Source organism: Giraffa tippelskirchi, chromosome 3 (assembly GCF_054371585.1).
Source record: "Giraffa tippelskirchi isolate mGirTip1 chromosome 3, T2T-mGirTip1v1.2.pri, whole genome shotgun sequence".
NCBI classification, from domain to species: domain Eukaryota; kingdom Metazoa; phylum Chordata; class Mammalia; order Artiodactyla; family Giraffidae; genus Giraffa; species Giraffa tippelskirchi.
The window spans coordinates 5,399,544-5,423,848 of record NC_137277.1 but is presented as its reverse complement, the minus strand read 5'-3'; the positions used below and the strand labels follow the sequence as shown (position 1 = coordinate 5,423,848).

At 56.4% G+C, this 24,305-nt stretch overlaps 1 protein-coding gene across 3 annotated transcripts; it reads left to right on the top strand.

The window, feature by feature from the left end:
• Window positions 1-1,481: 1,481 nt before the first annotated feature.
• CDC42EP4 (CDC42 effector protein 4) lies at window positions 1,482-22,502 on the top strand. 3 transcript variants are annotated; one of them, XM_081581339.1, is made up of 3 exons: window positions 1,482-1,593; window positions 16,889-17,112; window positions 19,480-22,502. In XM_081581339.1, the coding sequence occupies exon 3, from the start codon at window positions 19,958-19,960 to the stop codon at window positions 20,984-20,986; it is 1,029 nt and encodes a 342-aa protein (XP_081437465.1). In that variant the 5' UTR covers window positions 1,482-1,593; window positions 16,889-17,112; window positions 19,480-19,957; the 3' UTR covers window positions 20,987-22,502. The 3 variants fall into 3 exon arrangements, with proteins under 3 accessions (XP_081437465.1, XP_081437463.1, XP_081437464.1); XM_081581337.1 differs by lacking the exon at window positions 16,889-17,112; XM_081581338.1 differs by lacking the exons at window positions 1,482-1,593; window positions 16,889-17,112 and adding an exon at window positions 2,237-2,543.
• The last annotated feature ends 1,803 nt before the right edge of the window (window positions 22,503-24,305 follow it).

The following is a 24,305-nucleotide window of genomic DNA, read 5'->3' as shown; positions in this document are numbered from 1 at the left end:
CGTCCCTGGGATTCTCCAGGCAAGAATACTGGAGTGGGTTGCCATTTCCTTCTCCAATGCATGAAAGTGAAAAGTGAAAGTGAAGTCGCTCAGTCGTGTCCGACTCTTCATGACCCCATGGGCTGCAGCCTACCAGGCTCCTCTGTCCATGGGGTTTCCCAGGCAAGAGTACTGGAGTGGGGTGCCATTGCCTTCTCCCCTAAATAGCTCCTTCCTGGAGCAACCTGCAGCCACTGAGGGCATCCTGAGGGCAGGGATTGGACTTAATTTATCTTTATCCCCAAAGGCAAACCTCAACGACTGTGGAAGGAGCCTCAGATGCAAAGCATTGAATTTGGATAAGGAGTGGAAGAATTACAAAGACTTTGTCCTGGAGTTATGCTCATTTGATAGCTCATCTAATTGGGAAAGGCAAACCTCAGACACCTGTAAAAGGAGAACCAATAACTAAGGAGAAAACAATCTGTTAACAATGGAGGGAAGGGCTGGGGGAAAGGGAGGTGCCTCAGAGAATCCAGAAAGTTTGGGGCAACAGATTAAAAACTTAAGGTTTGATTTCAGTTGGAAGGGACCTGGGATGCCAGCCTTGGGGTAGGGTTTCCTGGGAGCCTGCGGGGGAAGGTACCAGCCCAAAGAGACCACTGAGGGGTCCCATCCAAGGTCAGTGGGAGGGAGTCTGCAGCCTCTGACAGCCTGACCTTCCTCCCTGAAAATTAAAAACGCAGGCCAGGGAGCTGCTAACAGCTAGAGAGCTTAACTTATTGCTGTGTCCTCTCTCCTGAGGCATTTTATTAGCAACGATCGCTTTCAAGTGGAAGCTACTTCTCTAAAGAGATTCTCATAGGATTCAGGCGGCGGGTCTCAGGAGTGCTTGGCCCCCGAGGTTCACTTGCCGCACAGGGAAGCTTAGTTTGGGCGAACACTCAGGGGGCAAGGGGCGCGGATGGGGGAAAGCGGGACAATCAGAGACAGGTCCCCCGGGCCGGGTCCTCCTAACGCCCACCCCGGGCCTGGCCTCGGGGCCGGGCCCTCCCCGCCTCGTTTCCAGGAAGAGTCCGGGAGGGAGAGAATCCCTGCCTCCGGCGGCGCCGACCCCGGGGGCTTCCTGCGTTTCCCACACTGGGACGGGGAGGGAGGGGCGGGGGTTATCGGGTCCCGTCGCCGCTCCGAACCCGGAGGAGCCGCCGGAGGAGCTCGCGCTAGGCCCCCGAAGGGCGTCGCGCCCCTGGCCTCTAGGCCCCAGGTGAGGCGGTCACGGCCGGAGCGCAGCCAGGCGGGGGCGCGCCGGGACCCCACGGGCCGAAACCGCGGCACACGCCGCTCCCGGAGGCTCCAGCTCTGCGATTTGAACCGTGGAGGCCGGGCGGCCGGGCCGCGGTTCGCAGCGGCCATTGGCTGCGGCGGCGCGGTGACATCAGCGCCGGGGGGGCGCGGGCGGAGCCCGGGAGGGGAGTGTCCGAGCGGCTCCCAGCCCCGAGCCCGAGGCAAACCGATGCCGAGCGGACATGGGCCGCCAGCCCCGGCGCCTCGCCGAACCCACGGAGCGGAGCGCGCAGCCGCGCCGGCCCGGCGCTCTCGTCTCTGGGGACCCAGGTAGGCGACGGGTACCCCCACCTCGCCTTTGGCCGCGACAGCCCCCCGGCGCCCTGCGGGGCCTGGGTGAGCTCGGTGTAGGGACCTCGATCCCCCCACCAAGGGGGCGGAGGGGATTGAAAAAGCCGCGATAAGGGGCGGCGGGGCGGGGAGCCGGGCCGGCTGCCCCCACTCCTGCGCCCGCCCCCGGGTGGCCAGGCTGGGGCCCGGGGCCACGCACCGCTGTCCGAGCAGATCCAGGCTGGGGAGGAGGGGGTGGCGGTCGAATTCCCCTCCCCAGCCTGGGTTTAGCCGGTCGGATCCGGGCGCTGCTCGGGGGGTGGGGACGGGGGACCACCCGGCTTTGAACGGTCCACCCCTTCGCCTGGGTGGGTGACGCTGGGGCGGGAGCACAGCCTTCGGCGGCGCGCGGTGCCCCCGAGGGGGGCGTTTGTGCAGAGTTCTCTGTGAATCAGAACCCGATCGCTCGCGCGTAGCGGCAGAGGCTTGCACACTCGCCCTGGTACACTCGCCGCAGCACACGCCGCCCCGTGTCACCGTGCCGCGCGGAGAGGGGCGACGAGCCGCCCGGGAGGGAACGGCCGAGCGAACAAACCCTCCTCCCGCCCCACACCCTCCCTCCCCGGCTCGCCCCGCCCCGCGCGCCCGCCTCCTCGGGAGACCGGGAGGCCGAGGCTGGGGGGGCAGCCGCGGCGCCGATCGGCCGGGTGGGGCCGCTTCCGAGCCCGGCCCGTGGCCGCGCGCGGGACCGGGCCGAGCGCTCCAGGCCTGGCCTCGAGCCGGGAGCGGCCGGTTAATGATTTAATCACCCGCTCCGGGCGGTGAAGCCGGATCGGCCTTCTGTAACTCCGCCCCCTCACCGGAGCGCCCTTGGTCCTGGGGCACAAAACTGACCCCCACCAGCCCCGGGCGCGTCCCGGGTGAGCCGCTCTGCGCGCCGGCCGCAGCCGGTGAGTGTACCGGCCGCCGGGGGAGCTGGGCGGGAATCGGAGCGGGGGCTGGCGGGCTTCCCGGGGGAGGACGGGCCGGGGCGTGTGTGTATGTGTGTGTGTGAGTGTGAGTGTGTGTCTGGGGGAGGGGTGCTCTCTGCTAACTCAAACCAGATTCCTCGTTTCCCGACGCGACGCCGTAGCCTGCGCCTGGGAAGTTTTGTTTTTCTCCCCGGGAGAATGAAGGGGAAATACAATGCTTTCTCTTTTCTTGTCACGCTTGCGATCTGACAGGCTCCCACGGCCCTGGGCTGCGTCCCCGGTGCCTGTTCTCTGCCCCTTTAGCTGAGCAGTTGGACGGCGAGCAAGGGTCCCTGAGCTGCGTGAAGCCCCCTGCTCCTCTCCTGGGGAGGTTAGGTGTTGGGGGGAGGATCTCCCTCATCCTGACCGCCCCCCCCCCAGCGGCCATCTGGACCAGAGCAAGCTCCGCCATCCAGCCCGCGTAAACAATGAGGGGCCCGGTTACAGGAGGGCCTCCAGCAACGCAACTGCTTTGCACAGTCTGGGTTTCTAATAACTCCCTACTCCCTCCGCCCCTTTCCAAGGCCGAGGAGGAGGAGGAGGGGACCCCCCCCCCGCCCCCACCCCCTGAAGGATGGACTGAATTTTAAGAGAACAAAGAACAGGGCACAAAGGCAGGGGGAAGCTGAGCCGTGAGATCCCCCAGAAAAGGGGAGTTTGCTGGGCCAGGCCTGGGCTTAGCCAAGCCTCGAGGTGGCCCCAGGGCTTCAGAGGCAGACTTGGGACCGGGAGGCTCCATCCCTGGGGGGTAGCCAGGACCCTGTGTGAGTCTGGGGGCGGGGCGGGACCTGTGGGTCCCAGCTTTCATCAGCGGCCCTGTGCGAGGTGCCCGTGTGACTGACCGAACCGGTGATTACTGTGGTTTATCTCCTCCGAACTTGGACTTTGCCCCTCCACTCCCTGGGGACAGCTGCTCCTTCCCACAAATGGGGGTTCGGTGACCCTTGGGAGGCCCCCGGGCAGTTTCTCCTGGTCTTCCCAGGGATCCTGGGGACCCGGCAGGGACTGGGAGGGGGTCGGTGTGATGAGATGAGCCTGGGGTTTGCGGTCTGCTTGAGTTCCTGGAGCTCAGCTCACGGGTGACCACGTGCTCATGAGATGCTCCCTAGCTCAGGCCTCGACTTTGAGGATTCTTTCCATCTTTTTCTGGGATGTCCACCTTTCTCTTGAATCCTCTTCCATTTCCCTCTCATTTCTCTCTCCCCCGCAACCCCCCCTCCCATGCTCACCCTAATCCCATGTAGGGACACACCCAACCGACTACGGTCCTGTTGCCTCATGGAACCCGAAAGTCCAGCCCCCACAAGACTGGAGACTGGGGAGCCCCAGGCCCAGAGACTGTTGTCTGAGAAGTGGGGGGAGGGGGTAGTGGGCGGATGTTGAGCCCCGGAGAAGGACCCTAGACCCTTCTTTACCCTCGGGAGCTTTCGGTAGGGCCTCTGGTTGGCTCTGGCTCAGGGCTCCTCGCCGCCTCCGCCTTTGGAACAGCTGATTGATTTCTGCAGCCAGGACAGGCTGTGCCCAGGTGTGGCGGGCAAGTTGCTTACAGCAGGCTGCCCTTCACCCTCTCCCCTGCCCCCTCTCCTCTGAGCAGGAAGGTGGGACCAAGCTGGGACCGGACGCCTCCGAGGCCAGACTTGCCGTCAGGCAGTGACTCCAGCCTCCAGCGGCTGGAGGTCCCATAGGCTCAGAGGATCCTGTCCCTGTAGGGGGAGAGAGGAGCCCGTCCGTCCCTCGGAGGAACAGGATCTGGGTTGATGCCAGAGATATGCTTGGAGGCGGAGGGAAAGGAGTTGAGCAATCCGGCCCTGGAAGCTGCGAAAGCTCTCCTGACCTATGTGCTGGAGGCCTTTCCGCAACCTTGGGAAAGGGAACCGAGCCCTGGACCCGCGGGCAGAGTGTCCTCGAGGCCAGCACCTCTGGGGACTCGGGGAGGGTGGGATCCTGCTGGGAGGGACTCGTGTGGCGACTGGACATGGCCCTTTGCTCACAGGGTGCAGAGAAGGAAGTCGAGCCCTGAAGGATCCGGCATTCCCCCTCACTGAGTCCCTGAAACTCTAGCTGAAAATACAAGGAGCCTTGGGCTTCCTTCCAGGAATTCTATCAGAGTCTCTCCCCAGGCACTGCCAGCTGCAAACTCCAGGGGCTCCAGGCCAGGGAGGCAGCACTGACGTCCAGAACCCCCCCTTGCCAGGAGCAGGGGCTCTGGTGGCCCCCACTCACCCTCCCAAGCTAGAAGGGGTCTCCTCTTCCTGTCACGTGAGCCCAGTTTGGGGTTATCCAGCCCATAAGAAACCGCTGGCATTTCCCCCTCATTCCTTCATTCCCGGGGGTTGAGGGCATCTGAAAAGCCACAGAGCTGGGACAAGAAGGATCCCTGCGGCTGACCTCAGGGACAGCATCTCTTGCTCAGCCAGGGCTGCTCTGACCACCATCTTCTCCCCTGGCCAGCAAGGTGGCAGACGATGTCTGCCAGGGCAGCCTCCAGCCTCCCTGGGAGCATCTCAGGGTTCTTATTCCTGCATCCAGGCAGCTCTTGGGGTAACTGGACTTGGTCTGCAGACCCCAGCTTCAGATCCCTGACAGTGAAGCCGGGCTCTGCGTCCCGGTGTCTGCTCCCTGCCCCTCCTTCCTCTCCACACCCAGGTTTCCACTCCCTGCAACCCTTCTCCGTTCCTCAGAACGCTGTCCTTGGCCCACTGAGACATCACGAGGAGCCCCTGCGTTCCCCCTGCCCTCAAAGGACCCAACTGAGGGTTGATCATGTTGATAAGCAACCATTATTTGTTTCTGGTAGCTAGTCCCCCAAATTTCTAAGTTCGCTAACCTGCATCTTAGGGAGGAACGGAAGGAGTTCTCTTTTCCCACCTCTGCCTCACCCCCCATATTGAACTGAAATCAGAAAAAGCTGAAGTCCCATCTGAGAAAAGCCAGGTTCCTCCTCCTGTTTCCTTAAAGGTTAAAAGGTAAAGAAGAGAGAAGGGAAGGCAGATGGGGAAAGAGACCAAGTCTAGGGGCTGCTTGATCCCACTGCCGGCCTGGACTAGGCAGTCTACAGCTGGGCTTGGAAGCTCCGAGGATACTCCCACCCCGCAACAATTCATCCTGGGGCCCCCAAGGACTTTGAAAGGGGTCAGCCTGGGAGCCTTTTGGATCAGGAGTCCTTGGGTGACACTGAAGGCATGTGTCCTCTTTGAGCCTGGGGGGTGACCGTTGGCAGAGAGTCCCCAGGGATGCTGGAATTCTACCTTTCAAGGTGTAGCAACGGGGCACCTGCTGAAAAAGAACACATTATAGCATCATTCTCACAGCAGACAGGGAAGGGTGCTCACCCCTTATGTATCCTCACGTAAGGGAAGGGCTTTACCTGTGTTGGCTTATTTCATCTTCACAGTAGTGCTAGGAAGTACGTGGTGTTATCAGTCACTTTGTAAACTAATAAGGAAACTGAGGCACAAGTAACTTGCCCAGTGTGGCCGAGCCCGCTGGTCACCGGGGAGTCTGGCTACAGGGTCCCCCAGGCTGCAGGGTCCCCCAGGCTGCAGGGTCCCCCAGGCTGCACGCTCCATCCCGCAGAGTTGAGACGGAAATTCACCAGCCTGCTCTAGAGCCAGACCCAGATCCACCTGGCTCCCTCTGGAGACCCAGGGTGTCCTTTGATGGCCCACTCCTCAGCTGAGCACTCTGTTCTTAGGAGAAGCCAAGTGAAACCAAACAAGATCAGGCCGATCTGATTTCAAGCCCAGCCGTTTCCTTCTGGGGCCCCGGACAGGAGGGAGGCGCATGGGGCCCCCTGCAGGCACTCCTTCCCCACCTCCCCCCCAGCTTCTTCCCTTTGTGATGGGAGCTGGGTGGCTGGGGAAACACACACAGACACCCCCCCAACTCTCCAGGAAGAGTCCTGTAAGCAAGTGAAGTTGCCGATTGCCCTTGAGCCGCTGGCTCCTCTAGGCTTGGCTCCAGAGCTGTCGCTTCCTGTGACTCCCGGGTCAGGGCTCACTCCTTTCCCTCCATGGTGACGGGGCAGGGCCTTGTTCCCTCCACGCCAAGCCTTCCCTGCCTGCCCCTCCTGCTCTCCTTCCTCTGGGCCGAAGTGTAGGCTTCTGGGATGAAGAGGGAGCTGGGTGGAGAATGGCCCAGCCCCACCCAGGAGGAGCATGGTTGCCCAGCACCATGGACTTCCTGGGGGTGGGGGGCTGCTGTGGTCTGTATGTCTCGGGGTTTGTCTTGTCCTTCCCTGGAGTGGTGGGCAATGAGGAGCCCGGACTTGCGAGTTTTAACCTGAAATTCTTTGCAAAGTGGTTGCCTGGCGGGTGCTCATGCATCCATAACCTTCGTCAGATTTGAGTCCAGCACCCCCAGCAATGCTTACAGCACTCCCCTGATATAGCTTATGGTCAAGTGGGAAAGGCCCAGGGTTCAGAATCAGACTTAGACAGCTTTGTCCTTAGCAGCTGTGTGACTCAGGGGAAGCATTTAACTCTCAGCCTCAGTTTTCTCATCTGCAAGATGGGAATGATGCTGATAACTCCATGGGATTGTTGGGAAGAGTACTTAGGGTCTTTCAGATGCCTAGGACGGTGTTCTTACTTGCCCCTCCAAAAGGGAAGCGTAAACAAAATAAAGCAGCCAGCTTGGTGTAGGGTAAAGTTATAGTGATGTCCATTTTCTTTCTCATACTTCCTCCATGGCCTGTGGTCCAGGGGGCGCATATCCATCTGAGGTCCACGATAGGGTCTAAGGAATCATTTCCTAATGTTTAAGCCAGACTGGACATTGTAGTTTTCGGCAATCAAAGGGTAAGTTAATTATCCAAACTTCAGTGTGTTTTCCCACAACTCCGCCTAAGTGATTGGCATCGTTTTCCTAAAGCTGTAAGAACTATAAATTCTCTAAGGTGTTTGAGAATATCTTTATGAATCCAGTGGTGAGTATCATGATTAGCGGAAATACCTCTAAAACAGCATCATCAATAGGAATATAGTGCCAGGCACATAAAGAAATTTTAAGTTTCCCAGTAGCTACATTTTAAAAACTATAGACTGATGAAATCCGTTTTTGTTTTAATTTTTTGGCTGTGCTGTGTAGCATGTGGGGCCCCAGTTTCCCAACCAGGGACTGAACTCATACGCCTGCATTGGAAGCTCACTCAGAGTCTTAACCATTGGACCATCAGGGAAGTCCCCTGGTGAAATCAATTTTAATGTTATATTTAAGCCAATATGTTCAAAATACTGTCATTTCACCATGCAATCACAAAAAATATTAACAAGATATTTTACTTTTTTTTTATACAAGGTCTTCAAAATCCATTGTGTATTTTATGCGTGTTTGTTTAGTCACTAAGTTGTATCTGACTCTTTTGCAACCCCATGGACTGTAGCCTGCCAGGCTCCTCTGTCCATGAGATTTCCCAGGCAGGAATACTGGAATGGGTAGCTGTTTCTTTCTCCAATATTTTACACCTGTAGCACATGTCAGTTGGGATGCTATATTTCATACATACCCCATCAGAATTGGGATTTACAGTTGAAAAAGTAGATTCACACACTCAAGGTGTTTTAAACATACTTAGGTTGGTTTTCCAATAACTGAATCAAGCATCAATTTTTCATTTAAAATCATTAAAATGGAAGATTTAAAAATTCAGTTCCTTGGTGGCACTAGCCACATTTCAAGCACTCGACAGCCTGATGTGAGTGGTGGCTGCTGGGCTGGATGACTTGGGTTTAGAATAGCGCTGTAAATGCCAGGAACCGTGCGCCTCCTTGTCAGTAGTAGTAGTCTACATTATGTTGGCAATTGTATCAAATTTAACAAGATAAGAATGAGGAATGGAGGAGGCAGAATTATTATTAGTTGCAGATGCTGGGTTGGTCTACTTGCAAAGCTCAAAAGATTTAATCATATGGTTGATTAGGGTGTATAAGACAGTACAAGCTTAGTAGGGTAGACATTAAATAGATATAAATTTTAAAATTGCAGCTTTCCCATATACCAGCTACCACCAGTCAGGAGATACAGCTACATGAAAGGGCCTGGGTATAAAACCCATTCACAATGAAAGACCATAAAATAACTCAGAGTAAACACGACAAGACGTGTGTCAGACTTGTCGGAAGAAAAACCACAGAATTTAATGGAGAATGTCTAAAAGACTTGAATAAATGGATATGAAGACATGATGTTGTGATAACATCGACTCTCCCTAAATTAATTTATTGTTTGCTTTCAATCCCCAATGTAATTCCATCAGGATTTCTTTTGGAACTTAATAAAATGTGTCTCAAGTCTTGCGAGAAGACTAACTGCATTAGAAAAGCCAAGAAGTTTTCAGGAAAAAAAGTTAAAGTAGGGATATTATCCTACTGAATACTCAAAACATTTTACAGTGTTGATAGTATGGACCTGGTTTTGGAATAAACAGAGACCAATAAGCAGGATGCAAAGAACTGACTCATTTGAAAAGACCCTGATGCTGGGAAAGATTGACGTCAGGAGGAGAAGGGAACGACAGAGGATGAGATGGCTGGATGGCATCACCGACTCAATGGGCATGAGTTTGAGCGAGCTCCGGGAGTTGGTGATGGACAGGGAGGCCTGGCGTGCTGCAGTCCATGGGGTCGCGCAGAGTCGGACATGACTGAGCAACTGAACTGAAGAAGTGGGAAAGGAAGTCCAGAGAAACCGTGGGTGGGTGGTATCTGTATATATATATCTATCTGATGAAGGTAGCATCTATCCTTTACTCATAATTTATACCAGTTTTATACAGAATCAGTAACTAACTTGGTTACGTTTTAATTTTTTATCTATTTTTAAATGACCCGCAGTTTCAAGCCACAGACATCTTTGTATTTCCTTTACTAGTATTTTTATCTCCATGAGTAATTTTTCACTATTACATTACCTGGTAGTTTTAGAAGAAGTGAATATTTTCATAAAACTTGGGAGTGGGGAAGGTCTTTGCTTCATGGTTTTAAAGCCAGAAATTATAAAACAGACTTAACCATGTAAAAACTAATAAGCACTCCATGGAAAAGAAAACAACAAAATCACCACATTGTAGACAGGCATATGATACACTTGCAGAAATATTTGCAAAATATAGTCAACATTCTTAAGAGCCTTAAGATTTAAAGTCATACAAATCCATTGGAAAAGATGAAGGACCCCCCCCCCGCCCCCAAAATGGGCAAAATGGCTTCCACAAGCAATTCATTAGAGAAATATTTTCTAAAATGCCCTCCCTCTTTAGTAATGGTGAAAAATGAAAATGCAAATTATAAGTTTGCAAAGGTGGTGGTGATTGTGGTTTTGTTGTTTTCAACTAAGGACACCATAATGCCTGGTATTGGACAGCGTCATCCTCTGTGTTGGTGAAACTGTAACTTGGTAAAAACCTTCTGGAGAACAAGTTAACAACCGAAACAAAAGTAATTTTACTCACTTATCAGTCTGTGTCCTCCGGAAATGGACCTGGGCAGGCTTAGGAACTTGAAACAACCTAGCATTCTTGAGCGGCCTGCGGGGTGTAAAACTGAGGCCGTTAGGGCTTAATCTCAAACAAGTAGTGGTGTTTATGAACATGTAACTATTTCCACTCAAATGTGAACAGCGGTTGGCTTTATTCATCCCTCTACAGTGGAAAGTGCTGCTTGTATTTTGAAAAAAGGCAGGGGAGGGGCGGAGAAACATCTAAATCAGCACTATCCCAGAGAAGTAGTGTGCAAATCTCGTATATAATTTACAGTTTCAATAGATGCATTTGAAAAAGTAAAAAGAGGTGAAACGACCGTTTTCTTTAGCTCAGTATATTCCAAATATTGTCCTTTTCTAATATATCATTTGATAATCTTTTAAAATATTATCATTTGAAAAGATCGATTCTAACGTGATTGCTGTGGGAAATGAGCTAATTTGCACTTTCTTTTTTGATGCTAAATCTTTGAAGTCCAGTGTATATTTTACCCTTTAGCACAGGTTAACTTGGACATTTCAACCTGGACTCCATTTGGGGTGCACATTTCAAGCGCCCCATGGCCACTGGGCTGGGGACTGCCGGCCGTGTTGGACAGCGTCGGCCCGCCGTTATGTAGTAACACGTGGAGAGGCAGCAGAGAGCGGGGTCCTGAAGTTCTGTGCCCCACGCCGTCCTGATTACCTGGAGCCAGGTCACCCCATCCCCAGTGGTATTCCTTCCTGCCCACCCCCTACCCAGGGATGCCTGGCAAGTGGGCGGTGGCTGCTCGCTGCTGCGGAAAGCATGCAGTGAAACCGGGGCTTTGTTCACTTTCCCTTCCTTCCAGGAAGAATCTATCCTCCAGAGGATGTTTATCTCCAGGAAATGGGACTTGTGGCTCCCTTGGGCCAATGAACCCAAGGTCTAGCTTGACTCGAGAGGCAGGGAGGGTAGAGCCAGCGCCTGGCATCCAGCCTGGGAGGTTTCAGGACAGGGATGGGGTCCAGGTCCTGGTCTTCCTTTCTGGCAACTGGGAACCACCAAGAAACTTAAGCTGGAGATTGGAACAGGGGCAGGCATGAGAAACACTTGAAGTGGGGCTTTGGGCTGGGCCCACTCTTGACTCTGCTGGGCGAGTCCTGGCTTCTGCTTCAGGGGGGTCCTCCCCACCTCTCACCTCCCAGGGAGGGTCCTCAGAGCAGGAAGCGGGGATGAGATCTGGAGTAAGGAGGAGCCCGTTTGAACCATCCCTGGGAGCAGATGGCTGATGGGGGTGTCCGTCAAGTGAGTCTCGGTCCCCAGGTCTTAGATAAACAGCCTGCCTAATCCCACCCTATCGCCGTCTCTCTGTCCGTGAGCACGTTCTCAGCTGTGGACATCTGAATGAGCCAGGGGGTTGTGTCCCAAGGTCTGCCAGAAACGGGCTCAAAGCACCGTTTAGTAGCTGAGAGAGCATGAGGGCATTCACTCCATCCGAGCCTCGGTTTCTCTTTTCTGTACAATGGGGGCAATTGTGACACCCTGCGTGCAGGGCCAGGGGCCTAAGTTTAATGATGCCGCCACACAATGCCTGGCATGCAGCAGGCACCCAGCATATGGGAACTGCTGACGGCATGCCTATTTCTGCATTGCTGGTGGTCGGCCAGTGGCTGGGGCCCCGGGGTGTCCTCCCTGTGTCCTCGTGTGACCCCACCTCTTCGCGTTCCCTCTGCTCTCTAGTAGCCATCAGGAGACCCGAGCTGGGGCTATGGAAGCAGCAGAGACCAAACGGTCACCTGCCCAGGGTACCACGGTGGGATGGCCGCTGTGGGAGGCCGGCCTCCAGCTCAGGGCTTCCGTGTCACTGGAAATTGGCCAGTCTCCGGGGTGGGAGGTGGAGATTGTCATTTCTGAATTGCTAGTTGTTGGGAAGCAGGTTCTTGGGGGCAGGGGGGTGGGTCCTAAGCTCCCTATGCCCCCTGCCACCCGGCTTTATAGGTTGCCCACTTTGTCCTCCGAGGCAACTTAAAACGAGGACATGATAAACTTGTGATAAACTTGTCCTTCTTGGGGTGGTGCAGATTTAGGGGGAGGGAGAGAGAGAGTGGACAGACATCAACGGGAGATGTTTTGATTGTTTGATTTGAGAATATGTGGCCTGAGCCCCACGCCCTTGCCCTTCCCCTCTCAGCCCCCACTCAGCGCCTTGTATGGGCTGCAGCTGTGGGAACCTGAGAATCTGATAGTTTAAAGCTGGTTTGGAAATTAAAATTTTTTCCTTAAGCCTTTGATGCTTTGGGATTTTTACTATTATTATTATCAAAACAGCACTGCCACATTAAAGGAAACTTTTTTTTAAAAAGCCCATTTTCCTCTCCAGCCTGACATCACTCCTTAATTTCTCTGCCTGCCCTTTTGCCTTTCTTCGAGAATGCATATGTGTGTGACGTTTGTGATCACTGCGTGTAAACAAGTCTAAGTTCTGCCTTTTTCTCCTGCTCGAGGTCTTTTGATGATCAGTTTTCCACGTCCTGCGTGGTCTTCATAGACCCCGCTTGTGCTTGCAGGATAATCTGTTGAGTTAACATGTCCTTGTTTTCTCAACCATTTTCTTATTGCTGGGTGTTAGGCTGTTTCCAGTCTCTTGATATTGTGAATGAGGCGTCAGTGGCTATCTGTGTTGGGGACTTTTTTCTGCTGTGAAATAGTTCCAGAGGGTGGGTTTCCCACTGTGGGGGCTCCTGGATCCTTCTCAATTTAAAGTTAAGCGTTTCAAGAACCTGCCCTAATTGCTGATGCCCCGAGACTATGCTGTCCTGGGGTCATTTTGACTCTGAGCAGCTCCTGGGCTGGGGTTTTGTGCTTCCCTCCCTGCCTGGTGGCACCTGGTACCTGCTGTTCAGTGGGAGGGAAGTCTTCCTCTTCCCCTTTCCTGGCTCAGTGCCACCAAGATGGTAACAGACTCAAGAAGGTCTAGCCTGATGCCTGGCAATGAGTCAAAAGCCTGTGTTATCTGTGAGGACCTATAGAGACTGGGAGATGGGGGCCTGGGCACCAGCATGCCCTGGGTCCCCCATCAGCTCTGTGGCCTTGGGCAAGTACTCTTCTCCACCCCAATAGCCCAGTCAAGGCCACTGGATGGGATAATCTCTGGGCTGTCCTTCACCTCTCAGTCTTGGGAGTCTCTGAAGTTGAAGGCATTGTGGCTGGCACTGTGGGCGTCACGTGACATTGTGGGTACCATTCTGTAGCACCACCCCCGGGGGTGTGCACACAAAATCCACTGAAGGACTTCCCTGGTGGTCCAGCAGTTAAGACTCAGTGCCAGGGGTGTGGGTTCGGTCAGTCCCTGGTTGGACAACTAAGATCCCACATGCTGTGTGGCATGGCCAAGAACATTTTTTAATAAAAAATTAAATAATAAAAAAATAAAATATCCACCAAGATGTGGGAAGAAAAACACCAGAACTACTATGTTGTATTTTGGCTGTTTTTTTTTTTTTTTAACGGAAAACTAAAACCTATTAATTGATGCATGGATTGACAATAGCCTCATGTATAACCTATAAAAAATATACCTCTGTGTATCTGTGTGTGTATACAGATGACAGGCTCCATGTTTTAATGTGCTGAGGCCCCCACACTTTGGGTCATGCATCACTATTTTAGTGATTGGAGCTGGGCTGTGGGAATAAAGCCCTGGCTTCCGTCCATGACCCGAGGGCAAATCTCTTAATTTAGTCTCTTCATCTCTGAGAGTAGGGTCACTCCACAGATACACAAGTGGTATAGGAGTTATAATAATGATATTTCATGCTTCCATCCTGGGCCCTTTTTTTTTTTCCTTAATGTAATTGTGGCCATTCAGGCTCAAATTATTTTAAGACAGGGCTTCTTAACATCCTGGAGCCAACAGCAGACTTTCAAATAGAGAGGGCTGGTGGCAGTGTTAGTGAAGGAATGAAAAGCTTCCAGACACACTCAAGGCAGCGAAAGTGACCCCACAGCCCCGCCGAAGTCCCTCCTGTTCTGGGTAGCAACGGGCATCAAAGCTCCCGGAGTCTGGTCCGTTCCCTCTGCCGCCGGCTGGCTGTTGGAATAAAGCAGTCTTCCGCTTTCTCTGGGACTCTGTATCTTCTCAGGATAAGGTGGGTGAGCATTCCAGAAAGCAACAGAGCCTCGGGACACTCGTGGCCCCCCTTGCGCCCGTGTTTCTTGCATAATCCCCTGCAGCGTGTTCTTCCAGCTGTCAGATGTTCTCAGCACAACACCCCCCTGTTCTGGCAAAGTCAGCTTCTTCCTGGTGACATTGTTGGTTGCACCCCCGAGCGAAAGGTCCCTGGCCTACCAGGCGAGACCTCCCCCGCTGGGCTCCAGCTCGCCTCGGAGTCTGTCCTCCCGTCTGTCCTCCTTCTCCTCCCCCATCGGGATGCTCAGGCCTTGAGGTCTCCACCTCCAAACCCAGCCCTCATACCCTGACCTCTAGCTCTCCCCTTGAGAATGTCCCGGAAGACGGTGATAGGATGGTGGGGACCCCCTTGTCCTGGAGCCACGATGGCCAGGATCCCTGGTCCCCGTGGGTGGCCCCGGGGGTCCTCACCATCCCAGCTGAGTCCTGGGAAGCAGGGCCTGTGGTTTCCTTTCTGTTCTAACAAGCACTTGAGCTCGGAAACCGCAGCGCTTGACGTTGCTCTCTGGGCCTGGGGATTCCTGCTGTTAGCTTGAGACCCTTACGCAGCTCTGGAGGTTCCTGTCACAGAGCCCACAACTCGGACCCTTTTGATCTGGATGTGTCCTAACCCTAGCGCGCCCGCCCCGTCCAGCTCCTTCGTCATACCCTCATGCTGGCCCCTGTCCATCTCCGCAATCCTAGCCTTATCCTAGCGCCCATCCTCTTTGCCCTGATTTCCTGCTTCCCCTCCTCTCTGCCTGAAAAAGTGAAGGAAGCTTCTTGTATCCAACCCAGGGCACAACTGAGCTCGAATGCCACCTTCTATCCAGCCACGTTGCTTGGGGATGGCCTGGGTGGTTAGAAGCAGAAATGCTGGAGGGGGCGGGTGGCTGTGGCCGTGGGCGTGGAAGCGTGTGTCCTCTGTGTACCGGGTGAGCTTACAGGCCAGCTGCACAGTGGGAGGCCTACCCGGCTGCCCCAGAGGAGCTCAGGTCCATCTGGGAGCCACTGGGCTAGTGACGGGGGGGGGGGGGCAGTGCCCTCTGGACAGCCTGCCAGGGAGGACAAGTGAGGGTGTGGTTCGAGTTGATCCAACTAGGGGTCTGGCCTGGCCTTGCAAGGAGGGCTCGTCGCCCTGCCGTAGAGGAATGCTCCGTGGTCAGTGGGCCAAGCGTAGAGTAATCAGATTCCAGAGGAGGCGAGGGTGTCAGGGAGAGATGCAAGATGCTGCTCTGTTTTCCCTGGCTCGGCCAGGAAAGTGGGATGTGGCTTCCGGGGTGGGGGTGGGGTGGGTGCCCCACCCAGGGTGTGCCGTGGGAGTGGCAGCCTATTTTAGCCGCTTCCCCTGAGCTGAGTCACAGGGCTTAGCCGAGCCCCCTCCTGAAGCCATGGCACCCTTGGGCACAGTCCCCTTCCGGGTGGCACTCAGCATTGCCCCCCAAACTGGTGCAGGCCACCTGCTTGTTCTTATCCTCAGAGTTTCACCTCTTCACCCTCAAGTTGCTCCCTGTTCAGAGCTTAGGCTGAGAATGTCATGAGGGTGCTGTAAGACCAAAGATTTGAAACAGCCCAATGAGCGGACTCTGGTCCTGAAGCTGCAGCTGTAGGCCCCCAGGGCTGCTGGGTCCTGCGGGCCTTCCTTGCTGGGCAAGGCGCCTAGGTCCCTGCTCTCAGGACTTGGGGCGTTTTCATGCTGGAGGTCAGAGATGGTTTGGTTTCTCATGAGCCACAAAGCCTCGTCCCCACCCCCAGGGAGCGAGACCACGGGTGGCAGATAAGCACTGGCCAGACCTGCCCTGCCTTCCTGGGGTGCGGGGCTGTGCAGGGGCCTAGGGATCTCCCTGCCGGCCCCTCGAACCCTGACCTCTAGCTCTCCCCTTGAAGATGTCCCGAGAGAGGGTGATAGGATGGTGGGGACCCCCCTGTCCTGGAGCCACGATGGCCGGGACCCTTGGTCCCTGCGGGTGGCCACCTCCGCACCGTCTCTGCCGAGTCCTGGGCAGTGGGGCCTGCGGTTTCCTTTCCGTTCTAACAAGCACTTGAGCTCGGGGAAACCACAGCACCTGACATTGCTCCCTGGGCCTGGGGGTTCCTGCCATTAGCTTGAGACCCTTACGCAACTCTGAAGGTTCCTGTCACAGATCCCACAACTCTGACCCCTTTCGCTTCCTGCCCTGTCCCTCCCTCCCTCTTTTTTTTTCCCCCTGCCTGAGCAGGCATACACGCTCTCCCTCCATCCAGGACTGGGATTCTCAACCCAGGTGCGTCCCCTCACCCTGCCCCCTGCCATCGGGGGATACTTGGCCCGTCCGGAGAGGCTTTGGTGGTCACAGCTGGGGAAGGGGTGCTGCTGGCATCTGGCAGGTAGAGGCCAGGGATGCGGCCAGACAGCCTACAGGAAGCGGGATGAGCCCCCACCACTGAGGACTCTCAGCTCCAGGTGTCAGCAGGGTCAGCATCAGATATGACAGGTACCTTCTCCAGCCAGCAGTCCGGGGAGGGAGTTGGAAATGGTCCCTAACCGGAAGCGCTACCCACCAAAGGCCGGAAAGAGGCCTGGCATGGAGCAGAAAGAGCCCTGGAGCAGGAGACCGGCTTCCAGCCCAGCTCTGCCCTTTGGCACATAAATCTGGATAAGTCACTTCGCTTCAGTGAGCCTGTTTTCTCATTCAGAAAATGAAGGAGTTGTGCTGAGAGCCGAGGCTTCTGTGACCAGAGGCAGGAGCTGAGCTGCAGGCAGGTTGAGGACACGGACCCTCACCTTCCTTTCTTGCCTCACTGCCCTGATGGCAGCGGAAACCCAAGGGATCCTCCAGTATCCAGAGTGCCTTAGAGACCTGATTTGATTTCCTTCGATGCGAACAGTTCTGAAGCTGACACACTCCACTCTCCTCTTGGTTAGCCAAAGAGTTTTTCCTAAAGTTGGCCTGAGACCCCATGGCTGCCCCCAAGGGTCACATACAGTAACTCTCTGCAGGAGCAATGTGGAAGGGATGGCCCTGAGGCCAGTACTGTTCATGTGTGTCTAGTGTAGGCAGCAGCAAACTATGGCCCAAATCTGGCCCACTGCTTGTGTTTATAAATAAAGTTTTATTGGGACACAGCCACGCCCGTTTGTTTATATACAGCCTACTGCTGCTTTCCTACCACTGCAAAGACAGATTTGAGTAGCTGAGACCAAGACCATAACTGCCATAAAGCTGAAAATCTTTGCTGTCTGGACATTCATGGAAAACACTTGTTGAAATCTGGTCTAGCAGCTCTACGTCGGATAGTTTAGAGGTCAGATCCCAGGGTATAGAGAGGAGTAAGGTTAGAGGTGGCAGAAGCAAATTTTCCTAAGGGTCTGGTGAGGGAGGGGTCATCTCAAGGCCTTTCAGAGACATCCTCACCTGACTGCCAGACCGCGTCACCGGTGTAGCAGGTGAGCCCTGGTGCCTGGCCCCTGCTGCCTGCGGGCCCTGGAGAACTTTGTTGGCTGGAGTGATGAGCGCTGAGACTGCCTGGGGGCTGGGGAGCACGTGCTGGCAGGGCAGCCATCAGGCTGGGTGTCCCCAGCAGGACAAGGAACAAGGAAGGAGCGCGTGGTGGGGGAGTGGGAGAGCATGGAGAGGTCAGGCCTGGAGCCCCAGAGCTGTAGGCTGAGGTGACATTGTCCTTGGGCTCGGGAAGGCAGAAAGGCAGCAACCCAGAGGCTGGGGTGGGTGGTTGTGTGGTGGTGTTTCAACAGGTGTTTGGAGACTGACTGTGCCAAGAACCGCCGGACGGGCTTCAGTGACAACCAGCCTGTCACAACCCTCCGGAAGCTCATGGTCTGGTGGGAAGATGACAGTCCAGCCAGCAGCCGTAGAACGACATAGCCAGTGCCCGCTGGGGCCAGGGACATCCACGGTGCGGGGGGTGGGGGACCAGGAGGCCGGGGGGTCTCACCATGCTAAAGCAGGTTTCCTGGAAGAAGTGACGTCTCAGCTGAGCCCTGAGGATGTTGGGTGAGCCAGGGGACCGGTGCTCCAGCAGGGGACCGTGTGTGTCCAGTCCTGGAGTCCAGGAGACAGAAGCTCAGGGCCGGGGCAGACTGCAGAGGTCAGGGAGAGGCGAGGAGGGAGGCAGGGACTGGGAGCCAGACAGGGGCGTCTGTGCTGGGGAGTCCTGGGCAGGCTCTGTTTTAGCCAGAAGGTGAAGGATGGGGGAACGGGAAGCAGGGCCAGGTGGGATGTGGCGGCTAGCCTGGGGCAGCATCAGGAGTGAGGAGGAAACGCTGTGGGGTGTCCTGGGTAGCCCCTGGCAACCCACCTCTCTCTGCTCTGCTCAGCCCTGGGCTGCTGGGTTTAGCCTTTGGGGTGGGTTTGGCTTCAGCGTCAGACTTCACCTTGGTCCTTGCCGGGAGTCGCGTGGCTGGTGGTACCAGCTTTCAGAGGCTCTCCTAGGCTCCCCGAGGATGTTCTTTGGTTCAGGTTAAACATCCTGGGGGTTGGGGGTGTCTGCAATTGTCTAGTCCCTACCGCCCTGTGCAATGATTAAAGAAACTGGGCGTTTCCCAGTCTTGGTCTCTGAGAGGTGGGCAGAGGGTGGACCCTTGGCAGAGCTCGGGGCCCCAAGGAGAAGGTGCGGCAGGCGGGGTCCTCACTTCTGTGACACCCAGCGAGGACCAGAGGGCTGGGGAGCTGGTTCTGTGGATCGCCGCAGCCCCACCCTCATTCTGATTCAGAGAGTGAGTGGGGCAGTCCAGGTCCAGGGAGGTGTCGGGCCACGCCTCCCTGGGGCCTGCCCTGTCCTACCCCTTCTCTTAGGGCTGTGACTCAGGCTGAGGTGTCCACTAACTGCACAGGGACTGAGGTCAGCCAGCAGGAAGAACTTACAGTGTGTCTCCAGACTGGTTGTTTGCAAGAGTCAAGTCCCTCCCTAGTCTGCCGCCTGGAGTCGCCTGCCCATGCACCTCCCCCTCTTGCTGGCGGCATCCTAGTGGGGTGGGGGGAGACAGGGTGTGGGGGAGACACGGTCCTTTAGACGACAGAACGGCTCTCTCTCAAGGGTCAGGACAGGCATGTCAGTGGCTACCTGAACTCCAAAGAGCGCTGGCTTCGCCCCAGTCTGTGCAGGAGGGAGCCGGCAGGGTTCTGAAATTGATCGCTGGCTTATTTCACACTGTCTCACTTGGGTGGGTGAGGGGAGGTGTAAATGGCAGCCCCTGGGCTAGATGGGCCTCGGTGCGGTGCTGGGCGGACAGCTGGGTTAACCCTTGCCCTGCTATGCTCTTCTCGCAGCCCTGTGATCTCCTCCTTATCGCCCCTTCCCGCCGCCGGACTTCACCTCTGACCTCCGATCCACCTCCGACCCCCTGATCCACCTCTGCCTCCTGATCTACTTCTGACCCCCGATCCACCTCCGCCGGACTTCACCTCCGACCCCCTGATCCACCTCCGCCGGACTTCACCTCTGATCCCTGATCCACCTCTGTCGGACTTCACCTCTGACCCCCGATCCACCTCCGACCCCCTGATCCACCTCCGCCGAAGTTCACCTCTGACCCCCTATCCACCTCTGACTCCTGATCCACCTCTGACTCCTGATCCACTTCTGACCCCCGATCCACCTCCGACCCCCTGATCCACCTCCGACCCCCTGATCCACCTCCGCCGGACTTCACCTCTGACCCCCGATCCGCCTCCGCCGGACTTCACCTCTGACCCCCGATCTACCTGCTGCCTCGGGAGGCCCCCCTCCGTCCTCCACCCCAGCAAGATGCCGATCCTCAAGCAGCTGGTGTCCAGCTCCGTACACTCCAAGCGCCGCTCGCGGGTGGACCTCACGGCCGAGATGATCAGCGCCCCGCTGGGCGACTTCCGCCACACCATGCACGTGGGCCGGGCGGGGGACGCCTTCGGGGACACCTCCTTCCTCAACAGCAAGGCCGGGGAGCTGGACTGCGAATCTGTGGACGAGCAGGCCCCTTCCTCCTCGTCGTCCTCCAAGCGCAGCCTCCTGTCCCGCAAGTTCCGGTCCAGCAAGCGGTCCCAGTCGGTGACCCGGGGAGACAGGGAGCAGCGGGACGTGCTGGGCTCCCTGCGGGACTCGGCCCTCTTCGTCAAGAATGCCATGTCCCTGCCGCAGCTGAACGAGAAGGAGGCTGCGGAGAAGGGCTCTAGCAAACTGCCCAAGAGCCTGTCGTCCAGCCCTGTGAAGAAGGCCAACGCGGAGGGCAGCCTGGAGGAGGCAGCGCCTCGGCGGAACGGGGCCACCGCCCCGCACTCCCCAGACCCCCTCCTGGAGGAGCAGGCCTTCGGGGACCTGGCGGATCTGCCCGTGGTGCCCAAGGCCAGCTTCGGGCTGAAGCACGCCGAGTCCATCATGTCCTTCCACATCGACCTGGGGCCCTCCATGCTCGGCGACGTGCTCAGCGTCATGGACAAGGGGGGTGAGTGGGAGCCGGAGGACGGCGGTTACAATGGCGATGGGGACCCTGCCCGCAGCCCGGCCCCGGCGCCCCGAGTGGCCGGGCAGGAAGGCGAGGGGGGCCTGGACGTGCCCTCCCGCGCCCTGCAGGATGAGGGCTGGGCGGCAGCGGCCCCCAGCCCCGGCTCGGCCCGTAGCGCGGGCAGCCACACCACGCGGGACAGCAGCTCGCTGTCCAGCTGCGCATCGGGCGTCCTGGAGGAGCGCAGCCCCGCCTTCCGGGGGCCGGACCGCACCCGGGCGGCTCTCCCTGCACAGCCGCCAGACCCCGAGTTCTCCTTTATGGACGAGGAGGAGGAGGACGAGATCCGAGTGTGAGGCGGGCGGGAGGTGGGGGGCTCTGGGCGTGGTCCCCTCCCTGCCCCCAGCCACGCGGAGGCAGCCAAGACCCCGGCTTTGACCCTGGGCCCCATGGATGAGGGGCGCGGGCCGAGCCCGGGGGCCCAGGAGGACTTGCAGCTGACTTGGGTGCCTGCCTTTTTTTTTTTTTTTTTTTTTTGCACACCCTGCCCTGCCCCAGAGCTCCTAGGACGGGGCTGTGTGCTTGCAGCAGGCATCAGCTCTCCACCCCCCAGGCCTGCAGTGGATGCTCGCTGGCAACCCGAGTCCCTGCCACGTGTGGCGATAACAGGGCAGCCGGGGGGACCAGGAGTGAGGACGCCTGACTCGCCTCTTTTGTCTCGTCCTTTCTGCTGTGACCGGCAGTGGCCATCAGAATAAATGGTTGTGCCAGGTCGCCTGCACGGGGAACCCCTCGGAGGCAAAGCGGACCTAACCTGTACACTAAACGCGACCCCTTCTGGGGACGAGAACAGGATGCAGAACGGAAGGAAGGCTCCAGGCGGCTTGAATTTTCAATCAAGACGGGGCCTTCCAGGATGACACTAGGACGGACTGGCCACAGCCCTGGCTCTGTCCCTCTGGGTTTGTTGGTTCTTGTGTTTAAATCTTTCTAGAGCAATACCGGGAGCGGTGTTTGTAGACCCGCCCCCAGGACGAAGAGGAATCCTTTTAGAAAAAAAGACGTTTATACTAAGTGCTTCCAAACTTTATTTAGAGCTGTATGGGGTGGGAGGGGGTGGTCTGTGTGTGTCTGTCTTTGGCCCCCTCCCCCATAGCTATTAACAACCGGCAGGCAGCCAGTGTAGAAAATTTCTGGAAAATGATGATTAAAAAGGCTGTCATTCCTGGAGGGGCGGGGGCGGGGTATAAAAGCTTTCTTTGAATTGGGTTGTTCCTTCCCCCTCCCCCAGCCCAGGACTGACTACTTCCCCTTCCTCTCTCAGGCCTCTGTCCCCGGAACCCCCTTTCCCACCTCTGAGTCAACAGCCCCAAGGGCAGTGTTGCCAGAGTTAGCAACAAAACAAAACAACAGAATGCTGAGTTAAATTGGAATCTCAGGCTACGGAGGATACTCTTTTAGTATAACTATGCCCCTTGCAGTATTTGGCACATACTTAGACTACAAAGTTAGCATTTTTCGTTCTGAAATTCAGATTTCACTGTGTCCTTGAGTAGAGCTTGGGTGTGAGCCCCCAGAGTTCAAGCTGACTCACCTCCCCGTGTGCCCTTGTAGCCAACGGGAGGGAGGGGGACAGACAGCCACAACCAGCACGGGATCCAGCCAGGGCGGAGCCAGACCTGCACTCAGACTGTAGCTTAGTTTTTGAATCAGGTGCCCCCTGGTTTCCAGTTGTGCAGCCCCCGCCTCCCCCACCAGCTGCCCTTGAAACCCATCTAGACAGTGGTCAGTTCCAGATTCTAAACTGTATATGTTTTTTCCATGAAAATGTTAAAAGAACAAGGAAACATGAAAATAAAAGGCTCTACAGCATGCCTGGTGTTCTGTCTCTGCTTTTAGAGTTGGGGTTATTTCAGGATGTGGGCGAGGGTAGGTAGGGGCGAGGGTGCAGACTGGGGGACCTGTAGCTGCCCGAGCCCCCATGACTCTCGGGGGCCCAAGGTGGCTTCTTTCTCTGTCTCGGGAGCCTGCCCCTCCTGCACGGTTCTCCAGCTTCTGGAAGGACTTGGCCTTGTGTGCCTGTCTGCCAGGGCAGGCCGTTGGGGCTCTGGGATTTGGTGTCCCAGCTGCCACTTACCAGCTGGGGTCCTTGGGCGCTTAGTCACTGCACTGCGTTGCACCTCGTTCTCCGTGTCTGTTAAATGGGGATACTGCTGCTCTCAGGGCTCCCCTGGGAGCTCAGACAGTAAAGAATCCACCTGCAATGTGGGAGACCTGGGTTCGATCCCTGCATGGGGAAGATCCCCTGGAGGAGGGCATGGCAACCCACTCCAGTATTCCGGCCTGGAGAATCCCCACGGACAGAGGGGCCCAGGGGGTACAGTCCATGGGGTCACAAAGAGTCGGACCCAACTGAGCAACTAAGCCATGGTGTTTACCAAGTTGTTTCTAAACCCAGGGAGGTGCCTGACCCGCGTGGGAGCTGTCAGCACCAGGACACACGAGTCAAGTCAGGAAAGGGGCCACCCCGCCCTCCCTGCTCCCTTTCACCATCTGACCTGGCGGATCACCTTACGGGGGTGTGGTCTCCTTTCAGTCTGTTGTCCTGGGAGGCAGACTCTGGTGTCCCCATTTTATAGAAGAGATGTGCAGAGGCCATGGGGCCACCTTCTCCAAAGTCAATGAGTGGCAGAGTCAACAGGACTGATTGGAGCCCTTCCCACGCCTGTAGGCACCTCGAAGCTTCGTTACTTGGGGAAGTGAGGCTGGGGTGTGTCAGCCCTTCCCTCACCCCTTCCCCTCTGCGTGGGTGCATCTCTAGGGCGCGACTGTCAGCATGGGTGGGGCTGTCTCTGCCCCAAGCCCCTCCAGTACCCTTCTCTCCACCTGAGGGCTGAGTTCTGAGTTCAGGAAACCCTGCCCCCGTCCCAGGGAGAAATTTGGGCATGTGCTCATCGTCCTCCTGGGGAGCAATTAGAAGCATAATTAAAATGTCGCCAAGTCCCTCTGTCCCTAGACTGGTTCATTAGATGTAATGAGAGACATGAAGTTAAGAGTAGGCAGGGTGGTGGCCGAAGGAGGGGGTGGGGAGGGAACATCCAAGCCCAGCGGGAATGATGGGTCTCCCAGCTCTGGGGGGATTGGAGAGAGGGATGCCCTGTTCAGCAAAGGCTCAGGCAGGTGCGGGGGCCGTGCCTCCCAGACATCGTGTACCCCCGCCCCCCCACACACACCCCTACCCCGCCCACTTCACCCACAGCCACTCACCCAGATCCCTGAGGGGCTGGGAACAGCCAGCTCCTCCCCCTGAAGCTGCAGACCTGCTCCTTGATGGTTTAGGACCACCCAGGGGCTTGCAGAGGCCCGGCTGGACCCACACTTCAGAAGCATGGTTGCCAACCAGGGGCTTCATGCGCCCACCAGACAAGTGTGGGATAACCAGGCAAGACCAGCCCAGCCAGCAGCGCGGACATTGGTTTGCCTTGTGGCCTTGGGCCAGTTCTGTTCCTTCTCTGGGCAGTTTTAGTTTCTCCATCTTTAAAATTTAAGGCACTAGTTCAGTTGTTTTCAACTTTAAAAAAAAAAAAAACAAATTTTCTTTGTCATGAGATATTATATAAACAGACGAACCAGAGCTTCTCTGGGGCTGGGGGGCAGTCGTTGGGGGATATGGGG